The 26,670-nt window shown below is 40.6% G+C and overlaps 1 protein-coding gene across 2 annotated transcripts in view; it reads right to left on the bottom strand.

Annotated features, from left to right (window-relative positions):
- Window positions 1-2,282: 2,282 nt before the first annotated feature.
- MB21D2 (Mab-21 domain containing 2) overlaps window positions 2,283-26,670 on the bottom strand; it is a 103,981-nt gene continuing 79,593 nt past the window's right edge. Inside the window, exon 2 of one of the 2 annotated variants that reach the window (XM_081071771.1) lies at window positions 2,283-6,779. In XM_081071771.1, coding sequence (XP_080927897.1) covers window positions 5,515-6,779 — 1,265 coding nt within the window. In that variant the 3' untranslated portion in view covers window positions 2,283-5,514. The remainder of the gene's footprint in view (window positions 6,780-26,670) is intronic. The other variant, XM_081071772.1, reaches the window with a different exon arrangement.

Genomic DNA, 26,670 nt, shown 5'->3' with positions numbered 1-26,670 from the left:
AAGATGACTGGAAGGTCAATATGACAGCAAAAAAAAAAAAAAAAAAAAAAAAAAAAAAAAAAAGTCTCGCTGGCTGGAGTCATGCTGTGGTCTTGTCAGAGTCACAGGATTATGATAGGAGACATTGACCCCAACGTTTCCAGCACAAGGTGAACACCCAGTAGGTAGAGATCAAATTTAAAAGGAGGATATAGCCAATATATATATAGTCTTACCTTCTTGTCATGCAAACTCCCAAATGGTTTTATTTCTCCCAGAATTTTTGTATAAAAACAGCTGAACAAAACTGATGTGTGTTTGCTAAGGTCAATGCTCCAACTATATTTAGTGACCAGTAAAGTCCTTTTGTAAACCATAGCTTTGTAGAATGTCACAAACACAGCTGTGCAGAGGGCAGAGAGATCTGTACTTAGGACCTTGACACTGGCCTTGGGGAGCTCTCAGAATAAAGCCACCCTGAAGAGGAAGTAGTGGAGAGGGGGTATGGAAAAGGATAAGCAAAAGCAATGTCCTCTCATTAATGTGGCCTATCTGAGCACTATCTGCCATTTCCACCCACCTCAGTTCATCTCGAGGCCCTGTCTGGGTCTGCAAATCCCACTTGCCAATCATAAGTTGTCATTGATTAATTTCAGGTGTGTACATAGAGAATTTACAAGTTTAAAATTGAGATGTTGCCAACATAGGCAAATTTTAGATTGGAAAAGCCAGAAAGGAAGGGAACAGCTACCCTAAGCCTTCATTTTACAAGTAAGGATGCAAAGTCAAAGAGACATTTTTAGCCTCTACCCATTTTTAGCTCTCTTTAGCTTCTGTAATTGGTGAAGCAGAAGATGGCAGATGAAACATGTAGCAATGTGTGTGACCCTAAAAAAAGTCACAGTAAGAGTCTGTTCATCCTGAAAAGAAATGGAAAGTGGTCTAGAAATGCAAACACTTTCATCTCAGCTGCCATTCCAAAATAAGGCTAAATATGTCTTTAGAAATCTTTGAATAACAGTGCTTTTACATGGGGGATAAATATTTGACTTTTATGAAGTTTCTGCATTATTCTTAAGCACATAGACCCGGGCATATGGTCTTCCGATGTTTGACGAATGCCAGGACCCAACTGGAGATTGAAAACTGCCACTCAAACTTAGAAAATCAGGGTCATACGACATTAGTTGAAAAATTCAGTGCCATGTAGTAAATGGCACAATCTATGCAACATGCTGCTTTTAAATGCACTGCTAATAGGGTATCACTATAAAATGGGCATAGAGAAAGAAACACAATCATTGTCATTAAATTATTACAGCTTGTTTTCTACTGTATATAATGTACGTTTTCTTAAAAAGTAAAAATTTACATTTTCCAGCTAATTAACAGCAGGTAGAATTTTAGACATGTTACAAATAATTCTCCACTGGCAAATATTTATTCTAAACAATGTTTAGATCATACATTCTTTGTTTACCTCTTGAGAACATTACAGCATAAAAGGAACATTTTTTAAACCGGCTATTTTCCTCTGATAGGAGCATTAATTACATCAGTTCCATCAGTTTAAAAATGCATATGTATTTTCCTGATACTAATAAAGTAACAGTAACAAGAAGTGATGCCCATCTTTCCTTGAGTATAAGTAGTAGTTAGCGTTCCATTTAATGGCAAAAAGTTTTATCCTCCAGGTCAGAATACGGGGAGTGGGAGAGAAAAGTCTTTCCCTGAACCCTATGAATGACCTGGGAAATGAGCTGGGAAATAAAACAGCCATACAAGCAGCCCTTGGGCGACTCCAGAGAGAAGGTTCTGGAGACAGCTTCTCAGGATGGAAGTCCAGGTACCTCCCTGAAGACCACTGCAGAGCTCTGGGGCAGCAGGAAGCCCCCTGACCTGAGTCCAGCACAAGCTTCCTTTTCCTTCTCAGCAATCCCATCCAAGGCTGAACTCCAGGTCAGGACATTTTTCTCAGCAAGGTAATGATCTGATCCAAAATAATCAACACTTAGCTATGACCAGCTAAGTGTGAATAAGCTATGGGCTTAATCCTCCCAGGAAGTGTTACAAAACAGTCACCCTAAAGAAACCTGCAATCAGTGGTGTGAAGACGAGTATACGCGTGCGTGTGTAAGAGGGTGGTGCAAGTCACTAGGAACTCTTCACCTAACCCCAGAAGCCTCCTCCCTGCTTCCTTACAGCTGCACCTGAAAGTAAAACCAGCCATGCATGCCTGCCTCTCATTTCCTCTGAAATAATTCTGTAAATTTCAGGGATAGTCTTCCTTTTTTTTTTTTTTTGATATTCTTCCTTTTAAAATGTCTGATCCTAATTGACTCCATCCACTCTAAAACCAATCTTTTCTTTTCATATTTGGAACTTCCATTTCAGATAAGAAAAACAGAGAGTAGAAAATAATCTCCTCTTACAATATGTGAAACCAGGTCCCATCGGTGAATTGAAAACTTGTTGAGTTACAGCCTGTAAATTCCCACATCCCAAAAAATCTGTAATAAGTAATGTTGAAAGTATGACTCCAATCTTAAGGCATCTTATGTTGTACGTGAAACAGAAGTGATTTTAACCAATCTTCTGGATATCAGAAGAAAAGGTTAGCAGTTCAAAGATTTTCTAAATTTCAGACAAGGAAAAGTTTCAGGTCACATCCTATTTCTAGCAATTTTCAACAATTTCTGGTCTAAGAGTCTCAGGCTCATGGCACTGATAGCAAATTCCAGGAATTAAAAAAGAATTTTAAAATGACTAGATCCTAGGGACCTCTGAACTTTTTAAGTGAAGTACAATCGAGAATTTGTAGTGTTCTTCACTAGGATTAGAGATGGCAAAAGAAAGGGGAAAAAAAGTACCAGGAAGATCACTGAAACTAGGTTCTTATGACACCTGTAATGAAATTTTGTGGGAAAGCACAGCATTTAAAATATCATAAATATTGTTAATTGTATTTGAGATGCCAATTCAAAACACAGTTATGGCAGTTTATAGTTGACTTTAAAGGTAGCCAACATCTTTGAATATGCTTGCTACTTCAGTGGTGTATAACAATTTCTTTTAACCTAGGAAGTTTCGCATAATGATCAAAGCATAAATCTTAAGACTTGACCAGGTACATATTTATTAGAGAGGCTATAATATTCTTTGGAATTAATTAAATCAGATAGCAAATAACAGCTTTTAGATAAACTATATGGATTATCTTTGATATCTACCCCAAAAAGAGACACACATCAATTTAAATAGTTTAAATACACTGGAATAGTTTGGTATACCAGGTTAAATATTTCGATGAACTGAACCAAATTCAAACTGCTAAAAGAACTAAGTGTTGACTCATTTAACTAGAAAATCCAGTGGGAAGAGAAGTCTTAGACTTGGCGAGGGGGCAGGGCAGTGTCTGGTGACTCATGCTTTGTTTTGTTTTTACCCCCATCTTTCTATAGTATGAACCAATGTCGGTTTCATCCACATGCTGGCTCTAGTCATGATTATGAGATAGCTGTCAGAGCGCTAGAGGCCAAGTGCTTCTTCTTCAGTATCTAGAACGCATGCCTCTGCCCAGCATCCCAAGCTAGAATCCTGAATACGTCTCTAATTGGAGCAGCTCACATTCCATGCCCAATCCCTGATTGATGATTGTGGCCATTGCAATGGTACGTCAATTGGCCTACACCAATCCGAGTGCAGTCTGGAGCTGGGGATGAAGTCATTTCCCAAGAAGGACATGGATTACGTGGAGGATAGGTAGGTACTAGTAGGAAAACTGGGGAAAGGGAAGAAAGAACACTGGGTGTTCACTACATGAACATCTGGCCTCAAAGACAATAGCAATCCCCAATTTTACTGAAAATTACTGTTGGTATTACTAATAAGAAAATAATTTCCAGATTACAAACTAACAATAGCAACAACAAAATTCCAAAGCCAGTATGTTTTTTATTATTATTATTGTTTTTGTGTTTGACTAGATGGTTAAAGGATTTCATTTTCATTTATAAGCATTACATTAATTCCCATGCAAAAACCCAAGACCGACCACATATGCCTGATTTCAATTGGCCAAAAGAGAATCTTCAAGTCTGGACATTCAAGATCAAAACTAAAACGTTGCTTGACCTTTTCCAACAGCAGACATCATTGTAACCCTTTGAGAGATCAGAAGGTTCCCTGACCTCTCAAACACGTTTGCCATGAGTCTATACCAAAACAGGAAACTAAAGCTTGTGGCACCAAAACCTGGCAAGTAATTTCATTCATGAAAAGAGAATACCTTGACACCAATTCTGCCACCCCACAGACATGTCCTGGTTCCTTCTCTATAGCGAAACCTACTTTTGAACAGGTATCTTCTATTTGGGGATTATAAATTCTTCCTGCCAGTTTTCCTTAAAACTCTTAGAAGCAAAGAAACTTTACAAAAAAGCTTACCCCTCTAACCCCAAAGAAAGACCTACAAAGACCTCTTCTATCAAGTATATATTTTCCCCAGCATCAGGTAAAGTCACTTAGCAGGTGTAAAGCTTTAAAAACTTCTCTCAGTAAGATAGGAACCAGGAATATCAAAGAGGGGACAACAGGACCCCACAATTAAAGCAGAACTGAACAGATGTAAAGAATTATTCTATTGATTGAAAGAAACGGGCTACATGAAAAAAATGACAGCATTTCAACAGTGGATGTCAATTTATATTGAAACACACACATTGGAACTCTGACAATGGCAAAGATTTCATTAGTGCAAATAACAATTATAATGGTATGTTCTTTAACAGGATTTAAATAAGGCTTCAAATAATTACACTCACTAAAACTACCATTTGGAAACCTTAATTCTGTTTAGAAAGTTGTCAAACAAACCTTCCAAACCATCCAAAGTTCCGATTTGAGGACAATTACATTCAATGAAGATGCTTCCAAATACAATTTGTAGCATTATCACTTTCAGAGTCTACATTGTTTGGTGGAAAGGGGAAAAGTACCCTGGCCACTGGTCAAAAGAATTCAATCCAGCTATTATACCAGGTAGTTCCCAGGTTCAGATGATTCTCACATATCTGTCATGATGAAAGCTCATTTAAAAAAAAAAAAAGACAAAACAAAAAAAATAATCCTGAAGTATCAGAGATTTGTTTCCCCATCCCTATTAACAAATCTGTACAAAGTACAAAACAGAAAAAAGCAAGAGAATTCATGGGCATTTTCACCTATGGCTCACGTTCTCCTTAAAAAAACAAAACAAAACAAAACAAAAAACTGTGACAATTACAAAAAGTAAACAACAAAACCAGAGGCAGAATATGAAATAGTAACATACTGCTTCAGAGCCTGCACCATCCTGCAGAAACAGGAGATTTAAAATGTGTTCTTAACAGATCCAATCCAGGCTGGATATGTAAAAAAAAACAAACAAAGAAACAAAAAAAACAAAAATGGAAAGACAGCATCACACACCACACCACACATTGATAGTTTTAGAATCAGAAAGGGGAAAACACAAACGAAGAGGCAGCAAAATGCTCAGAAAAATTTATCATCGATTCTGAAATGAGGCCTTGTGACGTCATCAGGGTTAATAAAGACAGAGATGGACTTCCCCGGGTTCTCAGTCACTAGCTGCTGCAGTTTTTTGGCCAAACGGTCATCAGGCTGGCTGGGGTCCCCTCCGTCGGACTGCGGGGAGGGGATGCTGGTGGTGCTGCCTCGCCTCTGGAGCTCCAGGGTCAGGCGGTTGGCTGCCTTGACGTGCTCGATGGCGGTGCGCAAGTGCTCTGCGGGGTCTGAGCGGACGGAGGAGAGCTTCCGCGCGTGGAGCATGACCGTCTCCTCTGAGAGGTGCTCCAGCATGTTGCACTGAGGGATGAAATAATTGGGGCACATCTTGTTGACCAGACAGTGTTGCAGGTCATCGATGAGACCCAGCAAAAAGTGGGCTGCATAGTCTTCTTGAGCCAAGTAGTTGGCAGGAAGTCGGTCGCAGGCCCAGAGCATCATGCTCCGCAGGTGATAGGGACTAATCGCCTTGGGCCGGGACAGGAGTTTGATGATGATGGCTTTGCAGGCCTGATAGGCCTGCATGAGGCTGCTAGAGATGCACTTCTTCAACTGCACCTCGCTCCTGGCAAAGGACAGCCGCCATTCATTGTCCTTCTTACCCTTGAAGGAGCAAGCAGGCACCAGGTAAAACCCACTGATGACCTCTTCCTCAGTGATCTTCCCATCCCAAAAGTGGTTCTCCATGAGCCAGCTCTGGGCCACTGCAGGCCAACCTTTGAAAGATACCACAGGGACAATATCGTACAACATGCGACTGCTCCCTACACCCAGAATGATGGAGATGATGGTCCCATTCTTTTCTACCTTCTCCACCTTTGGCATCCCTCGCTGGGGTTTCTTCTGTATCTCGGATAAGACGATGCTGATGGAGTCATAGAACCAGTCGGCCACTTTGGTTGGGGAGAAGAAGTAGTTGGTGGCACCATTGATGTGATCTACGATGGTACAGCAGTCTTTCCATTTACTGATCGTACCTTCATCAAAGAGCCGAAGGCTCAGCCAAGAGTGGCACAAGGCTGAGTGGCGCATATCAAGTGTCACAGGCTGATTACGGTCATGCAGCTTAAGAGCTGGCACTAGAAGGGTGAAGTCCATATCGTAGTCAGTCCCCCGGGCATAGACGTTGAGCTCATCTAAGTCCAGGTCCACCACACCTTCCCGGACTCCTCCAGAGAGCAACAGGTACTCATTGGCCACTGGAAGTTTTTGGTCCAGCTTTTGCACCATTCCTAGAAATAGAAAGAGAAAACGCTATTACAGCAAGCACAAGAGTCTTATTCATCAATATAGAATGTGCCGAGCTTCCAGAAATCACTATATATTATCAGTACAAAATCAGATCTTCTATTCCGGCACAAACCCAGCTAATAGCACTTCATTCTTTCTCTTCTGTGCTCCAATCCATCCTTTTTCAAGCGGGAGAATCATGATCGATTTTTCTCTCACAGTAATAGCCGTATCATTTTCAATCATAAACCAGGGCTCCTCCTGTCACCACCTTGGTTAGTGGTACTGCCATCCACTCAGTCACCCAGTCTGAAAACTTCAGTGAGCTTCAACTCTTCCTTCCCTGCTGTCCATCTCTGCTGCAATCCCATAAAGCCAGGCTCTTCCTTGTCTTGCCGAAGCAATCTCCCTCCCCTTGGTGCTCCCTGCTTAAAACCTTTCTCTGTACTGGTCATTCTCAATGTGGGCTGTGGACATTGAAAGTGGGACACTTTCAGGGTGCAGTGAGGTCATAATTCTTTTCATAATACTACTAATGCACTGTCTGCTTTCTTCACTGGGTTGACACTTGAACTGATGGTACAAAAGCAATGGAGGGCAAAATCATTGATGCCTTATCATTCGTCAAGACAATGGTACCAAACTGCACGAGCAGTCATTCGATTTGTTAGCACTGATATGCACTAGCATTAAAAAAAAGAAGAAAAAAAAGAAAATCCAGTTTCACTAAAGAAAATCTTGAATGGAAAAAAAAGGATTAATTAGTTTTATTAAATCGCAACTCTTGAGCCACCTTTCTTATAGTCTGCGTGATGAAAATAGAAAGTAACCATAAAGGACTTTTCTTCATGTTGAAACACAAAAGCTGTCTTTAAGAAAAGCACTCATGCGACTCTTTGAGGTGTGGGCTAACTTAGCTGCTTTGCTCACAGAATACCATTTTTACTTTAAAGAACTGGTAAAATATGGATATTCACTTTAAATCACTATCAAATATGGATATTTACTTTAAAGTACTGGTAAAATATGGATATTCAGACTTGGGTATTTTGATAGATATTTTTGTAAAAAATGACCACAATGAGACTGTTTTAATGAAAACAAAGGAAAAATTCATTGGCAATGAGAAAATATTGGCGCTTTCAAGAAAAAAATGAATTTTAGAACACTCATGTCCTGCACCATGAGCTTCACACCTTCCCAAATTGTATACTTTTTTGATGATACTGGTGTTAATATAACATATGGAATTTTTTGATGATACTGTGAGCTCTTTGAGAGTGAGAACCGTGTCTCAAATACGTACTAAGCAGGCATGGGGTCTGCACGCAGTAGGCACACAACTGAAGCTATGACTGAATGGCAAAGGAATAGATGGAATTAAAGGGCTTACGCATGAAGTGCTTAAATAAAGGCTAGACATAAATGACTGTTCTGTGAACAAATATACAAATTTACTCTCCCTGCCTCCTTTTTATTATACATGCACTTGTACTTCATTATCTGACAAACTACCATCATCACTCTCTGTAACTTATTTAACAATTTTTCCTCAAAGAGAGCAAAGAACTACCACAAACCACAATTCCATTATTCACTGTAATTACCTTTAATCAACAATTTGTTATTCATAGAACAATCCCAAGGCAAATAAATAAACCACGTATATGTGTTTATGCTACCACTATATTGCAGAACTTAACTCTCATTTATAAAAATGTGCTTTTACATTCTTTAAACTCCTATTTTTCAAACCACAGTAACCATGAAAAAGTCTTTTGTTTAATATCATTTCCTTCCACACAGATTGAAATATAGAGCACGCTATCACTTTCTTTTTAAAGCAATCAATAAGTTACCAATGTTAGAGAGTCAACAATTTATCAAAAAGAAAATCTAATGTACCTGAGTTTGGGGGCTGTTTTTCACACCAACTGTGCTGTGATGTGCCACCCAGATCCCTCTTCAGTAAAGGACTTCTTGTCTCAGCTGCTAGGAGTGCTGTCAGCGCAATCCCTTAAGGGCTCTCTCAGCTGCAAAGAGCCACCTCAACCAAGGTTATGTCTTGTGGTTGGGTTGCGGGTGGAGGGTACATATCCAATAATTGGTCAATGTAGGAGTGCCCCGGTTCAGGATACTTTAGAGTCATTTGAATCCAGAGTTCCCTGAGGGACCAGCTGAGGCTGACACTGGGCCTGCAGGGAAATCCACCTTCTCCTTCTGCCTGATCCTGCTTCCTCCCCTACCTTCCACAGGTGCTGATTCCAAGGGTGCTTTTTAATAGACATCCTAACTCCATTTCAGGAGCTGCTTCCTAAGGAACCCAACCTAGGACAATAACATACTACTCAAGAAAAACAGCCATCACTACAACTCAGCGTGGGACAGTTATTTTCATTTTAAAAGTGCTTTTTAGAGGCCCAAATTGCAATCGGGATTTAAAATTACATAAACACCAGGACAAAGACTCCTTTCTTAATTGTCATCATGTTTCAGTATTAACCTCATCTTCACAATGTCGCAAACGCTGCCACCCGAAGTTGTAGCTTCACTATGGAAGGAAAGACTGACTTCTCAAAAGCCAGAGTAGGTTGTGAAAACCACTGTCATTCTTTTATAGACTTACATGGAGGTGTATTTACTATAAAACAGAAACATTTGATAATGAAATAATTTACTCGTCATTATTTCAAATATTCTGGCATTGGAGCGCCATAAACATAAATGGTTAGTCAAGAAGATCTGACTTGAATAGAAGTGGTATTGTTATTTGTTTTCCCCTCTTAGGCATAAACCACTCAATAATCTATACATCCTTTTGCATAGATAGGATCAAACTGGCTCTGAGAGCAGTAGCTGGAACATGTCAATACAGTCAGAATAACTTGTGTATTAACAGGCTGGTGATAATCTGTTTACAAACGTGCCTCTAAATTTTGCCTTAGATTGTCACAGTTTTGTTTGGATAGTCAAAGGTGACCAAAAGCTAAAACTCCCTTCTGCCCTCTGCTGGATTAAAGAAGTTCTTTCCTCCCAATTGCAGCTCAGGCACCAAGTTAAAACGCTGGTCCTTCCTCAGAAGAGCTATATCAAGCATTTGACAAAATTCTGATATTCAGGAGTTAGGGTAATTTTTAGATACTTCTTATTCCTTTAAAGTTAGGGTAATTTTGGACAGTTTTTATTCCTTTGCTGCAGAGAGAACTTCAGCAGTCAAGAGAATAAGGCTGAGGCTCATTTGCTAAGCTCCTAGAAGTTAGAAACAAAGTCCCTAAAGCCACATCCTTCTGGAACCTAATCCCTTGTGATATCCACATTTACATTTAGCCTGCCAGAGGAGCCCATTGGTCTGCAGCTTTACAAATGATTTGGTAACACAAACTGAAGCCTTCCCCAGCATTACACAAACTGAAATGCCCTCCTTGAAAACTTCCCTGGGTTAAGCTTAAGTGAAAATGAGCTGACATCAGCTACCACAGCAGCTGGGTTGCCACACAACTAAAACACAGCTAGGGGCTGGGAGGGAAAGAGAGGAGAAAAAAAATTCAATTGTACACTTCGGCTGTAGGTATCAGTTCCAATAAGTGCCACCTCTGAATTGACCGGAGGATTTTTGTGTAATTTCAGGAGGGTAAAAGCCAATGATTCTGGCTGTTGAGCTATTAGTAAATTATCCAAAGCCATGAGTGGAAACAAAAGGAAGACGCACACACCCTACTGAGCTTGTCAGCAGCAAAGAAAAGGAGGGATGAAGAAAGAGCTTATCCCTGTGAGTGGGTCTCTTCTTTACATGGAAGCATTGGCAGAGGTCTGCTCTTAAAACACAAAGTAAATCTGCCTCAATTCCTGTAACTAAGTCCTTGATTTCAGTTTATTTCATAGTTTCTACTTAAGAAGACCTTAATATTTCTGGGGCCTTGAGTTGAAGTAATGAGTTCCACATCACCCACTTAGTTCTTTGATGCTTATCTTTAGAATATCAAGTACAAAATGGACCTCTGTCCCCGACTCCCTTATATTCTAGTAAATAAAACTTTATCACATTCCATTGAATAATGTAATAATACCAGGTCTTATATTAATTTTTGCTCCGAAAGATACATTAGAGCTGATGGTCCGGCTAGGTCTTATTTTCGGGGAAACACGGTATTCAGATGCCTTAAAACAAAATAAGACAAAAAAAACCTCTTACCTATGTTGATAGGAGAAACATCTATCGAAGAAGTAAAACTTTTACGTCTTGTAATTAAAGTTATAGAACTAGATAATTTTTATCTCTCTACCTATCTTTGACTATGTATATAAAAAAGATTTCTATGTAGATAAAAAAACACCTGAATATCTCAATATTTGCTGTTTCATAAAAATGTGTTATCTCTTTTGCGCCAACTCATGTGGCACACCAGTAACAATGCCTTATCATGGCAATGATTCTTAATGGTAGGAAGAGAACAGAATGGGACAATGCTGACAAAGTCCTTCTGTGAGTCTGATACATCCCCCAGGGGAGCAGTGTCCTTGGCTGTTGATAAACAATATAAAAACTTTCGATATAAAACATTATGACTTGTGCTTCAAAGGGGTAAATATTTTTGACAAGCTTACTTTTGAGAACATTCTGAGGAGGCATGGCCATCGTCTTCTAACAATGTCACCACCAATCTATGGGATTTTTAATGACCCCAGTTTTGGGAAGATTTTAACATTTCCCACATTCATGGCCAGAAATCATATATATGAGCTCCCTCATTTCATAGGTGAGAAAAGCTGAGGTTCAAAGAGGAGAAATAACTCATTCAAGGTCATCACCCTAGCGACAGATTGACAACACTGTCTTACTCCCATATTTGTGGCGAAGGTCAGAATGTCACATACATATTGTTCTGCCTATGACATGACCTCATTTGCCATGAATGCGGAATGGCTTAGAAAGGAAGTAGTAAAGGTCTCAAGGCAAAGTGCCAGCTCTGCGCTTTCTTTGGTCAAAGTATTAGTGTGACCTTGGGAAAGCATCAGAATATGTCCGCCATCTATATTTGTCATAAGTCAGGACAGACCTACTCTGAATTGCAAGAAGTTATTAGTACTATATTCCCAAATAAATATACTATAATACACAGGAAACACAGAAGCCACTAACAGAACTTCCCAGCTTTTCAATAATCTGCTGAGTGATCATTAGTATTAACACTTACAGTAATATGTTTTATAAATCAGCCTGTTTTATTTGGCATAATTTCTGAGATAACTGCATGTAATTTTATTTAAATATTTTAGAAAACTGATTAATTCATGTATGGTAATGACTTGTTGACCAAATATGTATGTGTGTGTATGTGTGTGTGTATTTGTCACGTGTGTGTATGCATATACATACAGAGGGTGACAAAAAATGTATACACATTTTAAGAAAGGAAAAAACTGCATTAAAATTGTAATACAATGAATGATGCTAGCATGCATTTGATGAACGCCATCTTTTGAGGTAATGTCATACTCCACATTGCTACCGTAATTCCACTTCGAAAAGTAATACACAGATAACATCTCTTAAACTGTGTACATTTTTGGCACCCCCAATATATCATATATATACACACATATATATATACATATATATACATATAAATGTATATATATATTTACAAATAAATATAAAATATATATTTATATGTAAAATATATATTATATATAATGTACATTTTATATATATTATATGTATTATATATGTATGTATATTAATAGAACTGATTCAACAGATAGCTCCTCATGAAGTCTCCCTTGCTCTATTCCCATTATGACACTAATATGTGTACAAGAGCATTGGCATCAAGAGTAAGACAGCTTTGCGTTTGAATCCTGGGTTTGTCACTTACTACTGAAGTAAACCTGGCAGGTTATTTAACCTCTGAGCCTACAGTTCCTCATCTATTTAAAACAAACAAAAACCATAAACCTCCCTTATAGCGTTGATATGAAATGTCTAAGCACAGAGTAGATATTCAGTTCAATTTCCCCATACGTTCTTCCCTTTTTCCGCCGCCTATAAAACTGAATTAGCAAAAAAATACCTATTCCCCAGAGCTGTTTTGAAGATTTAACTGAACAAGATAATCTCATAAAGCTGCTAGCATATGTAAGGCATACAAAACCTGTAAGGTGAAGGGAAATGAATGGAACATTCTCTCCCCTAGCCAGACCCAGACTGCTGCTAGCTCAAGCAAGCCTGTCCTAGTGGGTACCACCACGCAGCATGGCACACAGCTTGGCAATAGAGGGTAAGCTGGGTTCCAGCCCTTTCTTGTTCCCTCAGAACAATTGCTCTGTGAAAGACCCACCTGCACACCTCTGTGAAGGGTCTTGATCTGAATTCTTACACCAGCGCTTTCTACACCTATTATCATAATGGGCTGTATTCGTGACTTATTTTCCCTCTTAAATGACAACAACATAAAGCATTTGGCACAGTAACTGGCAAAGAGGCACAGCAAATGGAAGATACTATCATAGTCAATCAACTGTTTTATTACTGCCGTAGCTAATACAGACCTTGGGGTGAGAAGGCAACTACTTGTTGAGTGTATCATTTGTTTTGGTCGACCTAAATTCCTGATTAACCATAACCTGCAGATCATGAAATTTGCTATATGGTATAATATAAAATATTGCCAGCATATGTCTATAGAATCATTTACTAATACTCCAAAAATCGGGTCGAGGGAAAAAAATCCCTCTCCAATTTTTCATTATTTTCTTTCTTAAAAAATCAAAACTAAAGTTCTACTTTATCAAATTCTACTAAGCTCTTGTGAACAGAATGAATATGAGTCAGTCCTGGATTCAAGTCCAATTCATCCATGAGCAACATAACGAACCACTCTGGGGTTCAGTTTCCTTAAATGGAGTCGGGGAATAACAACTAAAAGTTGTTTGAGCTGCCACAGGAATGAAACAAGAAAATGCACACCAAATTACTCAGTGCGTGGTCTGGTGCTTGCTTCCGAGGCAGTTGATAAATGGAGCGTTCTGGGCACATGCATGCACACATGTTATCAATATGCTTTCCCCACATACTAAGTCTTGCCCCTTCTGTTCTAGTTCTTAGGATAGTCTAAAAACTCATGGTTTCTGCCAATCAGAACTTACTGTCAAGGCTCAAAGGGGAGTCTTATTAGCTCCACCAGCAGTTTCCCACAGCCATTAACAGGGCACAAAAGCTAGAATTTTCAATTTACAAGAAGTGTTCATTTTAGAAGGCTAGTTCTTGAAAGAGACAAACAATAACAAGTGAAAAGCAAGTGTAATGCCAGTATCATATCAAACAGCAACATCAGAATACAGTAACGCATCAGTGATGACCAGGTTACCTCTCCTGACCTTCAGAAGCAATAGACTTGTGATGGAGATGTTCAGAATTAAGTCAACTGGATCCCAGTCACCTCTACCTGTGACCCAGCTGAATGTGGTTTACATTCCTTTCTCATTGCATGATACATATGTCCCATTCTCGTATCTAAAAATAACTAACAATAATTCCTTATAATTCTAGACTTCACTTGATTTTTCTTTTCCTAATATACGTGAATATGTGAATATGTTACAGATGTGTGTAGAGAAGGCCCTGTTGATGCCCTACTTGTATCCCAGCCTGACCTTGACTTCACTTGCAGCATTGGTAGGCAGTTTCCTGCAAGCTGGCAGCTTCCTTCCTGAAGGCCAGTGATTCTGCTCCTTTGCCTGAGGGCCCTCTCTGCTCCAGGAACTACCAGGAAGTGCAGGGGAGTTAATGCAGGAGAACTGACATACCTGGGGGCAACCCTCCGGCAAAGGAGAACCAGAGTCAGCGGACAAATGCCCCAGCTTCTCCACACTCTGGCGGGACAATTCTAAGAAGGGTTCTATACAACTTCCTCGGGAGTCCCACAAGAATAATGTTTGACTTTTCTTGCTTCTCCATTTCAATTGCTCTGGTTCCTTACTTGTGCTTAGTATCACTTCTCAAATTAACTACCACACCAAGGTGGTTCTTGTTTCTAAAACTCTCTCTCTCTCTCTCTCTCTCTCTCTCTCTCTCTCTCTCTCTCTCTCTCTCTCTCTCTCACCCCGCCCCCCGTGCGTGTGTGTATTTAGCAGTGGTAGATAGACTCATCTCTGCTAATACTTCTGGATGGAATCACAACACCTCAGATGTGTATTTGGCTATGAGAACAGAAGCATAAGCTGATGGTACTGAATTACTTGCTCTTCTCCACATCAAGTCACAGATCTAGTGTATGTTTTATAAAACTGATCTGAGCACTGTTCTCAAAGAGTTCATCAGCCTCCTCCAATCAGCAAACGTGTTTTCCAGTGCATTTACATTTAGCACCTTGCCTATTCATTTTTTTTGCTTTGTTAATCTCCCAGACCTCATTTTCCAAAGGACATTCGAAATCTTCTTCCAATTCTGGAAAACTTTGGAGAGATGAAAATTCATACATTACTTATGGATCGGCATTTCTTTCCCAAACTACAAAGAAAACAATGGGGAGACAGTTTTGAAGAAAACAAGTGAAAAAACAGGTGAACTTGGCTTCCAAGTTTACTGCAAAAACCAACAGTGGAACGTTGTTCAAATGGACCCTCGTTGTTCAGATATAAATATCTCAAGCAAAATTCAAAGACCAAAATACCATTTCTCACTTAGCCTCTGTTTGGGATTATTCCTTCTCTGTTTCTCTAAAATGTACAAAAAAAAAAAAATCCAAATGACATGTTTAATCTCTCCATTCAATGATCTTTGTCCATACTTTCTTTACTGTAGTGCCTAGACCAATTATTAATTATTTGTTGACCTGTCGGTGTCCCGCTAATGACCTGTATACTATAGCCTAACCTAACACAACAAAAGTCAATGGAATGAATGAATAAATGGTTATAGCCTAAAGACAGAGTTTATGAAAATCTTCCAAGATGGAAGCTGTCAGGATGACAGTGTCAGTCAACCTGACACTGTCATTTCCAGATGTGATGAGGGACTGCAGAGCTATTCTATCTGCCAGCAAGGAAATCATGTTATATACCCAGAAGAGATAGAAGGGAGAACCCAGGAGCCTGTTAATGAGTTGACCATAAACTAAACGGTAACCACACAGACATTTCCTCTTGTTCTCTGAGAATAATTTAACTCTAGGCCATTCCCCAAAGCACCAATTTTCAGCCAACAATCATAGCTGGAGATTAGGAGAAAAACTACAATATAATTACAGTGTGAGCTAAGATTAAGGTCTGATACCTGATTTTTAAAAAAAGGATTATGACGGGGCATTTTTCCTTGAATACGTAAGAACAGACCCTATAGATTCCATCTCACTAAGCACTTCCCAATAACTGCCACGAGATGGCATGTTCACTCCATTCATTTACTAAGAGATTCTGGCAGGGCTCCAAACCCATAAAATCCTAGAATGAAATCTCTGGGCAAACAGGCTTAGCAAGGAGCTAACGCTTGATAAGACTCTGTTAAAAGCATCACCTCAGGGCCTATTTGCCCCCAGGTACCACCCAGTGACTCACAACTTTGCCACTTGGTCTCCCAGAGTAAATCTGGTTAATTCAAGAGCTGACAGGCTCCATCTAGGTTGAACTAAGACTGAAGGTTGCTTTGTCTGGGCAGGCAGTATGGTTGACAGTTGATTCTCAAAGTATATTGAAGACCTTGTTGCAAGACACAGAGTTTCAGCTCTCATTTGCTGCAGCTGAGATGAAAAAAATCGTGAATAAAGCTTCAAGTGTCAGAAATAAGGGGGACAAAAGGCAGAGGAAATAGTCCTTGATGTTACAAGGTTACGGCATCACTCTTTCTGCAAAACTGTTTGATTCTGACTACAAATAAATAAAATACACCGTGGGGACAGACCCAGGAGTGCAGTTTCCCAGGCTCTCAGCCTCACGTGGAAAGGTGCTGGCTCAGGTAGTAAATGGCCATCAACTGTGATTGGATGGCCATCAGCTGTGACTACTTGGCCGTCAGCTATAACCAGTGAGCCATTGGCCACTAATATAACTGCCGTGGATGCGCTAGCAGAAAAATGGGGGGTAGCAAGAAGATGGTGGCTGAGCCTGCAAGCAGCGAGTGAGGGTTGCGGATCATATGGCTCCTGTTTCCTGTGTCTCCAACCCAGCCGCCAGAGAGAAGATAGTGGTATGACTCCCCTACCTATGGCTCCGTGGGTGTTCCTTTTTGGCCTCACCATGTCCTGTGTTCTTGTGTGGGGAGCGGGAGCTGAGACCCCGCAGGCCACCCTGCATGACACATGGTGCAGCGAGCAGGGTCTCCTGCATGACATACAGTAAAAGATTTTAGGGGCCAAGATGATTCATAAACAGGAAATTGATTTTTTAACCTGGCTTCAATCAATAAACGCAAAAGAAACATTGCTTTACATTGTACGAGGCCTTGCAGTTCCCAGAGAATGGCCATTTTCTCATTTGTTCCCAGCAATAATTCTGTGAAGAACATTATAGTTCTCATTGCACAGATGTGGAAACTGAGGCTCTTGGTGGCCGTCTGTCCCACAAAAGTGTACAAAATATCCACATAGTTCTTTTGCTTAAACTTGATTAAAAACTTGTCTGACCACACACAATTATTTTGAAGGAAGCATGTGTCACTTGGATTCTTCACCAGGTTATTCATTTGTTTCTTGCAGGGAAGGCAGAAAGGGTAAGAAAGCTCTGCTAGGAGCAATCTATAGACAGTAAACCTAGAGGTCTCAATTACGCCTAGACTGACAGGGGCTATTAATAAGATGCATCTCTTTCCTTATCTATACCAGCAAAATATATACCATTCCTAGAAAATAACTTGTCTTTAAGTGTCAAATCAATAGTTATTAATCAATTTTCCAGATAGCTCATTGTTGCGGTACCTAGTGATAATGATGATCTATACTGTTTTTATCTTCATTTAAATAAATCAGTGTTACTCTAAATACCAATATCCTCAATCAAGTTTCCAAACAACAAAGGAGTAACATCCCAAAATTCTGCTATTTCGAAAAAGAAGTCAGCTAACAAGTCATAAAAGGTTTTCCATTGTATTATAAGCTGGAATGTTTCACACAAAATTTCAGATTAGTACAACTATACCCAGACCTATAATTTAAGGAAGACTAAGGCATCAAATAAGTGTTTCTAAGGAAAACAGACATGGGAAAAAGTACTAACAGTCTGACAGACTAATAAAGAGTAGAATCTGTTTCTGAGCCACAACTGTCTACCTGACAATTACTTTCCGTGCCTGGCTAAGAAACATACTTTATTGTTTGAGCTTGAACATGTTCACATCAAAAGAAGTCACACGTAGAAAACAACCAGCCAAAGCCCTATGGGGAAGTTGAAATTTGCAGTTTACAAGCATGAGTAGAACATTTGAAAGAGGGCAAACTGTTGCAGTATTTTTTAATTCACAGTTACACAATAAAGAAGGAAAGTCCAAGAGAAAGTCAAAAGGCGCGTTTCTTAAGGCTGAAGTGGGAAAGTGACCTTTTAGGAGATGGCTTCTTCCTCCTACTTTGCCTTTGTCTCCAAACAACACAAACAAACAAACAAAACAAAAACAAAAAAGGAGCAACAATCAGTGGTGTGGGGAATGAAAAAAGGAATTTAATATTCTAGCCAGAAACTGTGAACTAAAATGGTGGCTATTAAGGGAGACATAAGAGGACTGCTTTATTTTAACCTTATAATAGTGTTGAAGGATGTTGTTTGAATCAGTTGCCAATTCCGTTGTAACTCTTGGACTCCAGGAAATGAAATTTAAGTTGTATATGTGTATCCCACACAAAAAATGAATGAATCATAGATTAGTGGAACCAGAACCAACTTTCAAGGTTATGTACTCCAACTGCCATGGTCCAGATAGGGTTAAACCCAAAAGGCAAATGTGACACGTGGCCCAAGTGCTGGGAACAGAATCCAACATCCTGATCCTCAATCCAGGGTTCTTTCCACTCCACCTGTCTATAACCCAGGGGTCTGTGGAAAATACGGGTCATCACGTTCCACCCCAGAAGAACCAAAGCATCCTCTCCAAGAAGACATGTGTGTTTTAAACCAGCAATGGGAAATGCTTTAAAAAATTGAAACTGTCTGTTCCCTTCCTCAATTTCAAAGCAGCAAGTTTAACTGCATGGACTCAAGAAAGGCAACATTGTCAAGTTAGAAGAGGTTCACTGTATCAGCAAATCTCTAAAATCTTGAAGAGCTTGAGATGACCTATCCTTCAAATCAGGAAAGACAAACTTTGGTGGAACTTTTGGAAACATGACAGTGATTGAGATTCAGGAAAGATATGGCATCTTTCATTCCTCACAACTGGGGGATACATTCTTATTTCCAACCGCCCAGTTCATCATTTTTGCTTTGAGTGAAAAAAATGAATTGTTTTGCTCCAGATATTTTTCTCACACCTTATGTCTCCCTCCACCCAGGAGATAGTGGCTGATTTTTGTCCTCTATTCAATCTTAAGCTTGGACAAAAGCAATTGTGTAACCAAACAAGAATCCTTCAGGGCTCTTGGCACGCACCACCCATCACTTGGGAGCACATATGTGGGTCAGTGAGTATCAGCTGTGAGGCGGATTTGGCAGTCAAGCAATAAACCTGTGGTGATGGGCACAATTACAGCTCACTCCTTGCAACCAAAGATCACACAGTTTGAATAGAAGTGTACAGTTTCCAAAGCTATCAACTGTTCTGGAAGCGAACTGAGGCATGATGGATTAAATACTGATACCCATATTCATATAGTGTCCCTTCCAAAATCCAGTCAGAATAGGTTTTGTGGTTAAGTGGGAGAAAGACGAAATGACAAGCGTTCTTTTAAAAGATGACGCATGAGAAAGGTCATTAAAGGACTCAAACCCAAGCACAGAATGAATCTGAGATGCAGACATCCCATTTTTAAGGTAGTGACAAAAATGACATTTGTGCACAGGTGCAAGTCTGGTCATGAGAGTGACTTTCTGATGAAAAATTCCACAATTCCATTTTAAACAGAGGAAGGGGGTTGTTTGCAAAAGAAAGCCTCCAACAAAATTGTAGTGAAGTTTTCAGTGTTTCCACTAGAGGTCAGACCTTCCTAATTTTTCTTTTCTGTTGGGCAAGCTCCAACCGAAAAAAATGAAAAGAAAAAGGCCTGAAGGTTGGATATAAATATTTTAAATTCATACCTGATTGTACTGATATGCTTTCAAAGTGAGTCAGAAATGGATTTGGGTTTCAGAAATAGGCTTCTCATGGGTGAAATCCAAATGCTCACCTGCTGTTTGCAGCAGTCCTATTGAAATGGTGGGATGTCATACACTCACTGACAAAATTCCATAGTTTGGGGATGAAAAAAGCAAATGTAAAAGAAAGATGCCCTAAAAGATAATGTGGATGCTGTGCTGGAGATATTATAAATCTAGGATACAGAAAAGCTTGAATGTGAACCTTACCTTCACGATTTATTAGCTATGTGACATTTGAATAAGTTGAATTTTTTGAAACTTTAGATTCCTCACTTTTAAAAAAATGAGGATAATACCACCTCTTTCAAAAGGCTATTATAAGTCGTGACTGGAATAATTACATAAAGCTCTCAATAAAGTGTCTGAAACTTTGCAGATGTTGAGAAAATGTAATTTTCTTTTAAAAATAGTATTCTGTTCACACTTCTCTAGGTCAATTAATCACACTGGTTTTTATCTTGCTGCTTGGCCGTGTGACTTTTTTTTTTTAAAGAAATGTTCCAGTATTTACCTATTCAACCATATCTCTCCCTCCCTTCTTGTTTTTTTCTCCTTCTGATTTCAGTTTCCCCATGCTTTGTGTCAAGTAATGTGGGTTGAATGAATGAAAGCTCATGAATTCTGCCAGCTTTGTAAGGGACAGAAAACACTTTTAAAGAAAAGTTACCATAAAGTACTTGATTGGTAGGAGTGACAAATGGAGGGTCAAGGGGGTGGGGAGAAAAGGGAGGAAGAGAAAAAAGCCAGATGTATTGATATTTATGGTCAGTTTTTAATACCATCTTTTCTATTCTCTGATGAATTTGATACATGAGCAAAATGTAGTGAAATCCTGAATACTGAATAGATGCTTTCTTGTTACCACAGTGGTTCTCTAACTAGCATGCAGAGAATCATCCTGAGAAACGATTAAAACAGATTGCTGAGCCTAGGCCCCCAGAGTTTCTGATGCAGTGGGTCTGGGATGTGCCCAAGAATTTGTATTTCTAACAAGTTCCCAGGTGATTCTGATGCTGCTGGTCCAGGGCTCCATTTTGAAAACCACATGATCAGCACAGCCACAGAATTTATAATTCAACTGTGGGGAAGAAAATGGAATCAGAATAAGAAACCTAGGCTCTAGTTCTAATCTTCCATTCATTCACGGGGAAAGGTCACTACCTGTCATGCTTCTGTGTGCTTTACCTGTAAAGAAGAACAATGTCTGTCTACCAGGAAGATCATGTAAAGGTCAAAAGAGGAAGTGGGTAAATTTAAACTGAAAAGTTAGCAAATGCTCTGTAAGAACACAGTATCACAACCAGTAATTCCAAACAGCTGATGATAGTGTATGTGAATTGTCAACTTGTCTGCATGAGGGGGTGCCCAGATTTCTAGTCAAGTATTTCTGAGTGTGTCTGTGAGGGTATTTCTGGATGAAACTAGAATTTAAATGGTAGGCTTGGTAAAGTAGATTGCCCTGCCCAAACCCTCGAGGGCCTGGATAGAACAAACATGGGGAGGAAGGAGGAATTTGCCCCTTTTTTCCTGAAACACTGCTCCAGTGGGAAGATCTCATCTCATTTTTCTCTCTCGGTCTAGGATTTACAGCGCTGGCTCCCCTGGTTCTCAGGCATTTGGACTCAGACCAAATTACACCACCGGCTTTCCTGGGTCTATACCTTACCGATGACAGAGAGGACTTCTCAGCCTCCATAACTGCATGAGCTGATGCCTCATAATAAACCTCCTTTTATATCCTATTGGTTCTGTTTCTCTGGAGAACTCTAATACACAGAAATTATTTAAAAGATTTTCTAAATATTGGTAAGTGACAGTCCTAGGATCTGGCCTGGGTTTCACCTGGACACACACGTGTCCTTCCTAGGTCATAGTTTTCCATCTAGCCAGGGGTTTAGAGATAAGATGATGTCTAAGGTCTTTCAGATTTAAAAATGCTATGGTCCTACGACCAGAACACGAGCAGGGACTGGAGCTCAGGTGGAAGATCTCTCAACAGAGGAAACACCCTGCCGCCTCCTAAAGCTGAGGGCGAGCTCTTTTATTCTGTCTGCATGGATCACCCCGCTGTAACCTAAGGGTCACAGACGTTGTGCACACTTCAGTAAAGACCAGTTGCAGAATCCAGGAGTGCCATGACCCCCTCCAGTCCTCAGCATGAGCCCTCAAACATTCCAAAACCAACCCCATATTGACTATCATAACCCCAAACAGTAAATGTGTCATCATTACACAGGTACTACCAGAGCCTTCTACCATCCATTCAATTGATAAATGCTTGAGATTCTGCCTCTAACAGGTCTGTTGCACTGTGCCCTCTCCACACATCCCACTGCTACTAGGTGCTATTGTCACAGTAGAGCTCATGCCCTCACATCTCTCACAGGAACAACTGCAAAACCTCTTAATTGGAACCACCACCACCTGCATAAGCTGCCGAAGGATCTTCTTAAAGGATGACTAATCACATCCTTCCCCCTCTCCTGCTCAAATTCCTTTGATGGTGCCCTCATCCCTCATCCCGGTAGTCAACGCTTTCCACATTCTGAAGTCAACTTCCATTTCAAATTTTACCTTACTGTTTCTTACGTCCCTCAGTGGCTCTAGCACCAAAATGGAGGCCCCAAAGTATGCTGGTTCTCCAAATATGTCCTGTGCTTTCTGGCTCCTTCTATCTCTTCTCTTTGCTCTCCATCCTTGCATGGTGAGATCTTGACAATTCTATTCCCCCTAAAAGCTTTTGCCTCCTAACCCCCCCCACAATCGCACATACTATTTCCTGATTAACCTGATATTTTATGAGATTTGTGGTGTGATGGGTACTGCAGCTTTTTGAGTGCATTCCCATGTCTCACACAAGACCGCGAGTTTTGTGAGCACAGGGATGGAGCCTTCCTTACCTGTGTCCCCCTGAGTTCTCTGTCGGGAGTTAGGCGGCTGAGGCCTAGAACAGTACACAATGTGTCCTTCCAATATGAACTAGCTCGTACCAGACTAGCTAATAGTGGAACACAATGAAAGTAGTGTCAGTACATATGCAGTTTCCCCAGAACATTAATATTTTGTACAACCGAGGAATAACAAGTAAACCAAACATACTCAGTCAGCAGAGTGCAGAAACCCGTGGAGAGACTGATACATTCTTCCTGACTCAGACTGGAATGTGGTCTGTCATGGAAATGCTGTTTTTTTATTGTGTATTTATTATGACTTTAGTCCATTTTATCCCTGTCTTCAAGGATTTTAAGTAACCCATGCACTGCATCATTACATAAATGCCTAGACTAGTACTCCACCAAGGGACAGAAGTCAGACTACTGGTCAGAAGGAATGACTGCTGATGGCAAAGCCCTTCGATACAATTCCCCTGAATGTCAACTGCTCAAGCCAGCTCTCGACTAACTGAAAATCTGAGAGATAAGATCCGGCTCCTGTGCCAGAATCTGGAGGTAGGTACCAATAGAAATGCTCCTGGGAAGACGGAGCTGACCTGAGCTGACACTAGAATGTAAGTGACTCATAGTTTTCCTGGAGAGCTGAGCATGTGTGGAGAGTGCTGGAGCCAGAGGTCGCTGGGCTCCTGAAGAGGGAGAGGGCATCTAAAGGAAAAAAGCATAGAAAGGGGGAAAGGGCAAAAAAGATCAAAAGAGAGGTAGGAATCAACATTTATAGAACATCCACTAAGAACCAAGTATATTATTTGTTAGCTCAGTATCTACATGCAAAAAGCTTTCAGTTTGATGCTTGTCCTCCATTTACATGAAAAGAAAGTCAGGCTTCATGGTGAAGAGATGTGCCTAAGGTAACTAAGACAGAGTTGCCAGAGTCCCAAACACCAGCTTTTCACTGCAGTGCTGGCTTCCCAGCAGAGCACCAAGGGCAGAGCCTCCTCTGGAGCCCTGGAAGGAGTGGAAGGTGCGGGCCGGTGAGAAGTGTAGGGGAGACTGTGCACCAACTGGGCAGAACCTGGGCCTCCCTCTTCACCCCCACTTCAACCACTTTTATTTGTTTTACATACTGGGCTTCCCTGAGGCTTCTATTTGAAGTAAGACTCCCACGATTTTAAAAGGGAGAGGGGGAAAAGGTTTGAATATCACTGCATCATATCAAGCTGGCTATTTCCCAATTCTGCCTCGGGCTGGCCTTCAGCAGAAAAATAAATCAGTGCTTACAAAAGATCTACTCTCTCCAGAACGCCATTGTGAGGTCCATAACCTCACAAAGCTGTCTAAAAAGGGCCTCTTTTCTGACTTTACGCATTCATTTGATTATCTACGCCTTTCCAGACATTCCAAGGTAGCACAGGAGCTTGAGGAAGCACAGGCAGCTTGGAGAGCCGTACCATCCAGTTCTGCAGCTGGTGCTCTGGCAAGAAGCTGTGGACGGACCCCAGATGGGCTCTGAGCCTGATGCAGGACTCCTGGGGACAGTCCCGGTGTTCCCTGAGAGGGCATCACTTCCCCTCTCCCGGCCATTTCCTTACTACCAAGTGAGCTGGTCAGGCTAGGTGGTTTGCAATGTTCTTTCTGACTTTCAGGAGTCTACACAGAAAGAGTGTTTGTTTCTGGGTTAAGGGGAAGGAGGGAGAGATGTATTAAGAATGAGTGTGTAGTAAGTCAGAGCTAATAGGTGTAAAGCAAATGCCTCACAGACACACGCAGACCCTTCACAGATTATTTCTCTAAAATTCATGAGTACTAAAGAACAGATGGGAAAAGAAAGGCATTCTGAATGCTGATAAGCAGGATGGAACAGAATATGTCTTTAATTCCCCTGAAATAACAACTCCTAAGAACACAACAGGTAATTGCAGAGCTTTCCAAAGACCTTTGGAAGTCTGGAGTTGAGGCTCTGTGTTGCAGGTAAAAGACACGAGGGGAAGTGTCTTTAAAGTGGTTACAAAGAAAATAACGGGCACTGGATTTATAGCCAGTCTCTGGGCAATGAATGATTTGTCACTTTCTCCTTCTGGTATTGATTCTCGCCTCAGACAGACGACGAATGACTGCTGATGAAAGTGCATACATCTCAGTGACTGCTCGGGCTGGGTTTGCAACCCTCCTCCAGCATCCTGCACCAGGCTCTCTCTGCAAAGGCCCCACCCTCCTCCGAGCAGCTCAGCTGGCCTTGTCTGCACACATCTGGAGGTACTACCCTGGGGGTACCTATACCGCAGCTTCGCCACCTGTTTTCATTCCCAGAAATCTATGTAAAACAAACAGAATACGTACTCTGACATCATCCATCCTTCAAATAACAATGTACATATCACTTATTAGAAAATTCTCTTTGATGCTGCTGCCTTCCAGATATTGTTAGTGCACTCCTGGACTTTAAGAACACAACCCATTTATTGAGCATCTACATTGGTGCAAGGGCTTTTTCTTTTTTTTTTTTAATGTATTATCATTAATATTTATGAGGGCCCTGAGTAGTGTGAAGAAATGGAGACTGAGGTTAAATACTTCCTAAAGTTACAGTCTGTGGATCTCATCTTTGAATCCAGGTTTCTGACTCAAAAGACAGTTGACTTGCAAACATCTCACACAGGTATGGGGTGACACCTATCCACATCTGCTTTTCCCATTCCTCTCACTCATCCTCATAACTCCACTACAGCCCCAGGAGATGGCAAAGTAACTGAAGCTTTCAAACAAGAAATGAAAGAAGCTGGGAGATACAGGGGCAGCCAAGGAGAACTGAACCAAGAGACATTTTCAGGCCTGAATTTCCTGTCTTTACCCTCTTCCCATGTCTGACATTCTACCAATTAGGCTCAGTCACAATTTAAAAAAAAGAGAACAAAAACTGCCTCTTGGAAGGTAAGGCTCTCATTACCATTTACTCTGTAGTATAAATGTCTTCAAGCAGAGTGTGCCACTCTCACAGCAGTGGAGAGAGACAGCTGCCTTGCAGGGATGGGGCCTTTGAGTCAGCGTGGACTGATTCCTAGATTAACAAATACCATGGAAGGACCTCCGGAGTGCTGGAAGGCCCTGGGGACAGAAGTGAGAGGCCGGGAGGACTCAACAGGCAGTGCCAAGGAGATGACTGGTCAATTTCAAAATTCTGCTTAGCTCGCTTCCTCTTCCTTCCTCCTACTGGATAGACTCCTACTCCCCCAAAGACAAGCTAATAAGACAAGTATTACAGCTGAACTGCAATTGAGTTGAAATGGCACCTGTGAACCCACGCATTATTTGGACTGTTTTACATGGAAATATGTGATCTGCTTCTAAGCAATCAATACGTAGTCATCATATTTCTATACGCGTGGCTACCAAGAGACATTATTCACAGAAAGTCACAAAGAAGCTAATTACGTGTGCCACAAGCTTAATAGTATTAATCCAAAGGAAAATGAGGAGTGGAAAATCTGCTTAAATTCTTCATTCCTAATAGTTGTTTCTAAACGTAGTTGAAGAGGAGAGCCTGTAATACCCTGATAGTGGTTTCTTACTATTTCACTTTAATTATTGGTGTCTCCCCAAAATGAGATTCAATAGAAGAGGTAATGTAAGTTCATTTAAGGCACCAATTTTTATTGGTATGGTGGGAGAGAATTCATTATTAAAATGGGATCTTGCCAACTAACTTTATTACTCTCACGCTTTTTAA

The sequence above is a fragment of the Rhinolophus hipposideros genome (genome assembly GCF_964194185.1).
Source record: "Rhinolophus hipposideros genome assembly, chromosome: 2".
NCBI lineage: Eukaryota > Metazoa > Chordata > Mammalia > Chiroptera > Rhinolophidae > Rhinolophus > Rhinolophus hipposideros.
This window is presented reverse-complemented; position numbering and strand designations above follow the sequence as displayed.